Here is a 9143-nt window from a genome sequence, read left to right on the forward strand (position 1 = left end):
AATAAACTTATGTGCATGTATAAGGATACCTATGGGATCGGGGGATTGTGTATTCAACTAAACTCTTCAAATCCTTATTGTGAATCTATACTTATCAAGATTTTCGAACCAATCTCAAATCCAATAGCCCAAGGGAGCAAAATTTTTAAGTGAGATTGTTTAGTAGTAGGCTTGCTCAAGCTTATAAACCACTTGAATCTTCCCTCCACTACTGTGGCATTGGAAATTTGGGTTATCACAATCGGCCCCAATCAAATTCATGGCATTATTGTGGCATCACATCACAGGGTAAGTCTCACCGATCCATTCTGCTTTATCGCATAGCTCTTCACACTCTTCATGTGGGTAATAGCAAGTAAAAGTATCCCTTGATTGCTCTAACACCATTCATAATGCCCACAACCCATACCCACTAATCTAAGTGGGTGCACTACAGTGTCTTCAACAATTGCAATTTTCTTTAACTCCATGGGGTCTAACTAAGATGCTCGCCATCCCCAGTGGCTATTAAGAAGGTGCAAGGTCAGGTTTCCTTTCAATCTTCTTATCTTTTCCTTTTGGTGGTGTCGACAGTGGGCTCAGATAAGGCCCTCTCTACATTGTAGCTTCTTTTGTTTTGTTGTTTTTAGCCAAGAAAATAAAAATAAAAACACATACCAGTGTGAAAATTTTTAGCTTGGGCAACTAGTCAGAAAGGTTCTAAGGCAGGTTGCTTGGTCATGGGCATGCCATAGATTATGAAAATATAATAACATTCCCCTCCACAGTTTGTAAGAACAGGAATTTGGATGTCAAGGAAATTCCGAAACTCTTAGATTTTCTCTTCTTTCTGGTGGGAGGAGAGCTGAGTTTGGATTTTTCTGCAATCTATAAATATAGATCTGACATTTCGTTGTTCAAGCTTCAAGAAGTTTGAGTTAGTTTGGAAGCATTTATTCCTTAAAAAAAAGAACAAAAAAGACACTTTGTATTAAAAGAAGTGCAAATGGGTTAAGTTAGTGGAAAGTCTATACTAGGCAAAGAATATCCCTGTGAAGAAAACTCCCTGTCCTTTACAAACTTAGCATCACTAATGGTGATGCAGAATTTTCATTGACATGCTGTAGCCCTCTCTTTCCTCTCATAAATTTTCCCTTTCTCCAAATTTTCTCATAACATCTCTCCACTCTAAGAAAGTTCCTTAAAAGGATCATAATAATGGTCTTTCTCTAGTTGCTTATGTTGAGAATTCCACTTGTCAAGCCCACCCAAGGGCTCCTCCAGTCATAACAGCTTAACCATTATCCCACAAACCCCTTTCTGTTTTGTGTAATTGAAATGCTCATATTGTAGAAGCCTAATTCAACCAATAAATTCAGAGTTCTCCTTTTTAAACTGAGAAACAATTGTTATGGTCACGTTATGATTTTATATGCTAAATCTTGTTTCACTCGCACAATCTCTACTCCAGAGTTGGGAGAACTTTTTTCCAGCTTTCTTAAGCATAGGAATCTCTTTGTTAATCTGTCTAGACTTAGTGGCTGAAAGTTCCATTCTCATCGTCACTTTATTTGGCCTTTCAAAGTTGGCTAGACACTATGTACGGATGAGACTAGACTTAGTGGCCAATACATTGAATATTGTGTTATTCTTGGTCTCGTAACTAAAAGAAGATGTATCTGAACTTTGTGATTCTATCTCACTGTTACTCCAAGTGACATTCATGACTTCTCCTTTAGTCTTCAATTTTTTTTTTTCTTGCAATGACAATCCAAAGCCATGTATACCCCTTACGATGATAATTGTAACACTATGTTTAATATATATGCTCTTTTCTGGAACTAAGTTTTCCTTATCAAATCTAGAGGTTCTTGCAGTTTCTTAATAGATTTTTTCCTACCATCCTTATTAATTCCTAGCAGACAAAGACACTTAGCCATCCTGACACTTACTTGTCTAGAGTTCACTTCCTATCAGACTACAGTTTCAATATCCAAAGATCTTAATGCATTTTCGGTTTTTTTTTTCTTGAGGTTGACTAGGAGCTATTATTTATGTACACACTATACAGGTTTAAAATGTCTCATAATATTTTAGAAGTCTCACATGCTATCTTAAATTCAACAAGATTGACAACACATAAAAAAATTGCATTTGGTCCTTTATTTTCCAAATTTTGCATATCTTAATGACTGGTTCAATTAATCTTAAATCAGAATATCCAAAGTGCATGCTTTCAATTAATGCCTTCATCATTATTGAGTCAAGTCTTAGCCAAATTAATTGCAATTCATAATGTTCACTTGAGGATTTCTTCTTCTTTTTTTTTTTTTGGAAATTTAAAATTCAATGTTTATGTTGAAGCATACCAGCAGATGTAAATGCTTAAATGCACAGCAGGGAAGAGAGGTTAAATAGACAGGAAAGGTAAAGTAGAAAGTTAAGATGGTGAGAGAGCTTTGAAATCTTCAATTAGTCTAGACCAAGAGAGGAAATTCTTGAAAACTAAAATTTGGATTTTGGCCAAGCTTGCTTCTTCATTGTGAAAAAAAAAAGTGGCTGTTTTTCTTTCTACAGCTCCCAGTAAATTGCAGCTAGGATTATATTCCATAAGTCATCTGTTTCTTGTTAATTCATTCATGTACCAGTTCAAGAGTTGATCTTGTTGTGCCCGGCACCCCACTTGTGCCAAGCACCAATACTACAACTAATGCTATTGAATATATATAGAAGTAGTGGATCGATTGTCAGTGCCCAAGAACGTAGGTAATTTTATACTGAATCTCGTAAATTCTTGTCTAATTATTTATTACTGTCTTTTATTATTAGTTTCTCTATTGCTTTAGTTTTTTATATATTCAATAGCATTAGTTGTAATATTGGTGTTTGGCACAAGTGGGGTGCTCGGCACAACAGATCTTTCATGGAGGAAGATGAAGCCAGTTAAAAATTGAGTTATTTTTTTAAAATATGACCAGAACTCAGTGGAGGAGAAGGTGTGATGCATTTCCCTAATCTTGTTTACAAATGAGTCACCTTTTTGGTATGCTCCACCCGCTTTTTTTCTCTAAAATTTCAATGGTAAGAATTTTGTTTGAAGTTGCTATCCGCATGAAGGAAGATACTGAGGGTAAAATGGAAGATTAGATTGGCTTGGAAGGGAAAATGTGTTGTACGTGAAGCCTTCCAAATCAGCCTGTCATAATTTTCTCTTATTGAAGGAACAATGGAGTAAATCTAGTCTAGGAAATTTCAAGCTGTAAGAAAATTCTCTGCCTCTAAGACGTCTAGAGAAGGATATATTCCAATGAGCTTGATTGTTTTTGCCCCTTTTTTTTAGAAAATGTCTGCCACTTTTGCTCTCTGTGATAGAAAGAGTTTAAATAACCTTGGAAATTCTTCTTCGAAGGGGATCGAATCTGCCCCTCCGTCGTGCCAAAAGAAATTACTGTTTCATTGCCTATGCTGATGATCAAAACTGCCCAGAATCCTTCTAGCCCATTGAGGATTGCTGTCCAAAGGCTGCAGCTTTGTGGTTTTTGGACTGGGAAGGGGGCGCCTAAGAGTCTGAGGACTCTGAAGAGTATTGATATTTGCAGATTATGGCTAGAGAGGGTTGCATGTTGCTGACATTTATGCTGATGAGGAGGATTCTTCACCTATTTATCTCCAGTCCTGAGAAAAAATGGCTGTTGGGGAAGTATGAAACCCCCATTAATTAAGCTGCATAAGAATAGATTTACATGGAAGAGGAAGCACTTTTTTTTGGTGATAAGTCTACTTTAAATTGTTGAAATCCTGTGATATGATAGCTGGGGGATTATTTTTTGTAATCCAAAGCTGAGTATGATTTCAGAAGGTTCTCATCCTGCCTTCCATCAAATAGGGGCTTTTTCATTTTGTTAAAATAGTAGTAGGATTTCTCCGGTCATAATTAGATCTAATCATCTAATAAGTGAGATAAACCTTCCATGTTACCTTGTGAAAGATGAAGCATCGGATGCTAGGGTGCAGACAAGACCATTTTTTTTAGTTGTACACACAGGATTTCAACCATATCAACCTTAAACTATATATATAGAAATAATGTTGTGGCTGAAATCTAATATAATTGGTCACGGGTTATGAATTCATTTATGCATTAATCCTTTTCTCAGTGATCAAGTTTGTTTCCAAAGATGCATCCATATAAATTCATTTGTTTGGCTTTAATTTTCCCGACTAGTGACTTTTGCAATTTCTTTTTTGTTGAAGTATGAAGCAGGTGATTGAGAGGCACCATATGCATTCAGACAACCTTGATAAAATAGATCAGCCATCTCTTGAGCTACAGGTGATTAAAATGCTGTTTGTTCTAGTGATTCTGCACATTAGGAATCTGAATCAAACTGGCTTCATGTTTTCAAAAGGGAAAGACCAAAACTAGTTGATTTATACTTAATGGGATGTATTCTAATGTGTGCTTGGAAAAATGTAAAAGAATGAGAGACCTGGATCGAAAACCGAAAAAAAAAAAAAGGGGAAAGAAGAGTGACTTTTTTTCTTTTTTTGAGTCTCTGTGATTGTTCTCATAATGTAGGCTGGTAACTTTCTTCACATTCATCTGTACAATTATGATAAAAACAGCTTCTTGATGTATGTTGGGGGGGGGGGGGGGGGGTGGGGGGGGTTGTGTGCACATGCATGTGTATATTTGGTTGTTATTTTACTCCACTATATTAAGTTTGATTGACTCATGAAAAAACTTTCTTAATTAAAAACTGATAGCATTGGTATGGAACTTGTGAGTTTTCACATAAAAGGGTATTATACCTTTCATCAATTGTGAAAATTCTCCTAAAATAAATGATTCAGAGAACATTTTGCTTTCAGCCTGGAATTTAGAAAAGAGGCAAACAATTTCTGTTATACCTCCCTCACTAACTTAAAGTAGTGACATTGATTTCAAATTTTGAATGGAAGTTATTTTCCTTGACTTTTCTCATCAAACACACACTTCTAGCGCATCCACATATATAACAAGCACATATCATAGTTTCATCATTACAATATGTGTGTGTGTGTGTGTGTATACATACATATATGTGTGTGTCGGTATGTATATGTATACAACTGATAATACCTTTCCAATGGAAACATTATGATTTCCTTCTAGTATGAGAACAATACCCATGCCAAGTTGAGCAAAGAGGTTGCAGAGAAGACCCAGGAATTGAGGTATCGCTCCATAACCATGATTTAGGTATATAATGTTTATTTACAAAATCTCTAATATTTGAGACATTGCCACACCTTATACAGGAAAATGAAGGGAGAACAGCTTCAAGGACTAAATTTAGAAGAGTTAATGCAACTAGAGAAACTGCTTGAACAAGGTTTGAGGCGCGTCATAGAGACAAAGGTTTGTGTCCACTTGTTATCTCTCCGGGTATGATGAGTTATTTGTCTATGTTGTACGTCTATTCAATATATAATGTATTTATGTATATGTGGTACTGCCTATGTTTTTCAGGGTGAGAGAATTCTGAAAGAGATAAGTTTCCTCAAGAGTAAGGTCAAAACTCAGCCTTCTAGTTATTTACTTTAATCAGCATTTCACAGAATGAGAAAAATAGTACAAATATGATATCTTCTTAATTATGTGCTGTTGGAGACTTTTGGATGATCCATATGTTTTTACCAAATTAATTGGTTAATATTATATCTTTAATTATGCACTGTTGGAGACTTTTGAATGATCCATATGCTTTTAGACCAAATTAATTGGTTAATACTATATCTTTAATTATGTGCTGCTGGAGACTTTTGAATGATCCATGTGTTTTTAGAACAAATTAATTGGTTAATATTATATCTTGTTTTCATGGCAACAGCTCAGGGGATTTGTTTTTAAGAACAAAGCCTTTCAATATAAACTTTTGACTTATATATTTCCCCTTTCACTTTGATGTTGGTTTTTTCCGGTCATTTACCCTATTTCATTTAGTGAACTTGCAGGGAGACAAATTGATGGAAGAGAATGAGCAGCTGAAGGAGCAAATGCATGTGAGATTGAGTCTCGATTGTCGTCATCTTCCCTGTGCTAAAATGCTTTTGCACTTCATCTTTTTTTCTTGCTTTCCTTCTTTTTGAACTTCATTGACAGGTAAATCTTTTCATTTTTTCAGATGGCAAATATGTGTATAGGCCGAACATATGTGCCTGAACAAGGGCAGTCCTCTGACTTAATCATGAACAGCAGTTCAACCGATCCTCTTCAAGACCACGACAGCTCTGACACTTGTCTCAAGTTGAGGTCGTGCCTACTTCATCATACTCATATCTTTTTGAACTTAATCAATATATATATATATATATATATATGGTTCTCTCTCAAAGTTAGAAAAGTGACCAAAATTGTCCTTTACCTTTAATTTTAGATTCTTAAATTCCAAATCATGCTAACCCACTTATGCAGGAGTACTGGTTACCTAATTCTTTTAATTTATATCCTGCAGCCTGTCTTTCCCGGACTGAATTTCAAACGGAGTACAGGAGAAATTATTAGGCCAGCTTTCTAATCATCCTTTGTCAAAATATATGATCTGTATCAACTAAACTAGGACTGAACATGTTTTTTTCTATCAGCTCCAGTAAAAACATATTTTGTTTAGGTTGTGATTAAGACATTGGATTATGTGTCCACACTGTAAATTGAAAGAAAATAAAAGGGTGAAAAAAAGGAGGAAACCGCACTAGCTGATATGATTAGACAATGTGATCTCTATTGTACTATTAATGAAAATTCTCCTAAGACTTCAATCCTTGACTAAAAACATAAAAAACCCTCTTGTGGAAATCCCAAAATACTCATAGCAATATAATGACACTTTGCCGTAACTCAAGATATCATACTCAGCGCCCAACTATTGGGCCTTTCGCCACTAGGGACAGGTCCTGAAGTCCTTAAAACCATCATTCCAAACAGACTTAAAAGTGCTTCACCCACTAAAGATGAGCAATAAGTTGAGAATTTACTTATACTTCATTTCAATGAACAAATTTAGTGGCTGGTCAGTATCATTTTGGTTTTCATTTCTGTGTTTTATATTTTCATTGTAATATAGTTGACACATAGGTAGCCACAAAACTCAACAATTGGCAATTAAACCCTTGATTTATGGTCCCAGTCTATGAAAAACACGTGCAGGCAATTGGTTGGTATTGTCTAGAACAGCTCATTAAAATTAAATGAGAAATAAATGAGGTTTGTGAATGGTGAATACACTGCCTTGCATCCCCTCATGAGGTTCAGAGTACAATTGTGTAACATACCATCTCACTTGAGTTCTAGTAGCCTTAACAGTTTGGAAGAACTTGAAACTTACAGACAGAGAAAAATTCTGGCCAGCTGTTGGATGATTAATGACTTCAACGACAAGGAAATCAAATATTGATTTTTTTTTTATGAACTGAAAATTTCCATTAAAAAGGCAAACCTGTACAAACTATTTTAAGGACGAAGGGAGAAAGAAAACTGAGAAAACCAGAATGCAACTACAGAGCCACTATTTTTTTTATTAAGGATCAAAGAAAATTCTGTAAGGCAGGCAACATCTTGGATTTGTAAGAGACAAGTATCATTCTAAGCACCTTGCCTTTGACAGGAGGAGCTGAAGTAGAAGAATTATGGAACCCCAGAATATGACATTGGGAGCAGAATTTCTTATTCTTCATTTTGTGTTTCCTTTTCCTGCTAACGGTCACTTCTTCCTTGCAGCATAATCATATTAAGGGCCTGTTTTGTTGTGCAAAATAATTATTATTTTTTTCTATTTTACTTTTTTAAAGAAATACAAAAAAGAAAAAGAAAAAAAAAGAATGCCATCTTGTTTTTCCATTTTACAAGCATTTGTATAATAAAACTAGAAAATGACACTATTCACTTGTGGAAAATAGCTTTATTTTTTATTTCTAATTTTTCACACAATTCCAAAAATATCACCTTTTTTTTCCTAATTTTCTAAATTTGTATATAAAGTTGAAAAACATCTTCTTGCTGTTTTCTAGATTTTTCGCTTTCATATATAATTTTTGAAAAATTAAAAAACAAGTTGTGGTTTTGTAATTATTTAGAAATTTAGAAATGGAAAATAAAAACTATTTTTTGAGACTAAACAAATCCTTCATTTTTTTGCCTTTCTAATACAAATCTTAGGAAAAAAAAGAAAAAGCTAGTATTTTTCTAATTATTTAAAAAAATAAAAAATAAAACTAATTTCCACCACTAAATGAGCCCAAATTATTGCCAAATCAAGCAAAAATAATTAAATAATTATCTGTAGAAGCAGGTAGTTTGCTAACCACCATCCACATACAGAACTTAGAATTGACCCTAAACCCTAAAACCATTTCACGGAGCTCATGGTTTCTCTAAAAGACATGAATTCTATATGAAGGACTACTACTACTGCCTACTACTACTACTACTGCATTTGTCATGGAAAATGGTTTATTCAGATTCAAAAATAAAGCAGGATTAATGGGCCCTGCTCCTGCATACCTGGCATGGGCATTTTACATAGGGTCTACCGGTATCTGTCTTCAAGTACAATTTGGCTGGGAATAAATATTCTTGAGGATATTATTTTTTATTCTTAAATTATTTTTTTTAATAAAATGTTCCATTAATATATATATATATTATGCAATGAACCAAACAGCAGAAACTAGAAATTCATTTTCCAGAAAATTAATATTTTCTCCCCAACCAAATGGGGCCTTCATTGAGGCTTCTACTTCATTTTGCATTGTTTTTCTGGTTTGCAGCTTTTCCATTGCTTAGAAAGAAATTCCTGTCACTTATTAAAACAATAGCATTTTGTTATCTGTATAAATAGGAATGAGGCACCAGGAATGGAATTCTCAACAACCTCCCTCTAACTTATAAGCTTCAACCACTCCTCCTTGATCAAAAGCATTCTTGATTATTTAGTGTGTCCAATTCAACCTCTCCCCCTTGAGTGTAAACTATCTCTCTCATGAGAGTTAGTCAAATTCTTCAACAGTTGCTTAAGTGAACCTCACCCCCGTGCCTTTCGTGTCTCGGATTGCATTCTATGCGTCTTCAAACTAATCTTACCTCTCACCTTTTGACCTTATTTAGGTATTTCTTCTAAGCCTAG

General features: G+C 34.7%; 1 protein-coding gene across 13 annotated transcripts in view; it reads left to right on the forward strand.

The window, feature by feature from the left end:
- Nucleotides 1-6734, forward strand: part of LOC131164050 (MADS-box protein JOINTLESS-like) — a 187408-nt gene extending 180674 nt beyond the window's left edge. For 5 of the 13 annotated variants that reach the window (XM_058120984.1, XM_058120983.1, XM_058120981.1 and 2 more), the window contains exons 3-9: nucleotides 4234-4312; nucleotides 5135-5196; nucleotides 5281-5380; nucleotides 5492-5528; nucleotides 5966-6024; nucleotides 6147-6274; nucleotides 6477-6734. In XM_058120984.1, coding sequence (XP_057976967.1) covers nucleotides 4234-4312; nucleotides 5135-5196; nucleotides 5281-5380; nucleotides 5492-5528; nucleotides 5966-6024; nucleotides 6147-6274; nucleotides 6477-6495 — 484 coding nt within the window. In that variant the 3' untranslated portion in view covers nucleotides 6496-6734. Of the gene's footprint in view, nucleotides 1-4233; nucleotides 4313-5134; nucleotides 5197-5280; nucleotides 5381-5491; nucleotides 5534-5965; nucleotides 6025-6146; nucleotides 6278-6476 lie in introns of all 13 variants that reach the window. The other 8 variants (XM_058120988.1, XM_058120990.1, XM_058120989.1 and 5 more) reach the window with 3 other exon arrangements.
- The last annotated feature ends 2409 nt before the right edge of the window (nucleotides 6735-9143 follow it).

Source organism: Malania oleifera, chromosome 9 (genome assembly GCF_029873635.1).
Source record: "Malania oleifera isolate guangnan ecotype guangnan chromosome 9, ASM2987363v1, whole genome shotgun sequence".
Lineage (NCBI taxonomy): Eukaryota > Viridiplantae > Streptophyta > Magnoliopsida > Santalales > Ximeniaceae > Malania > Malania oleifera.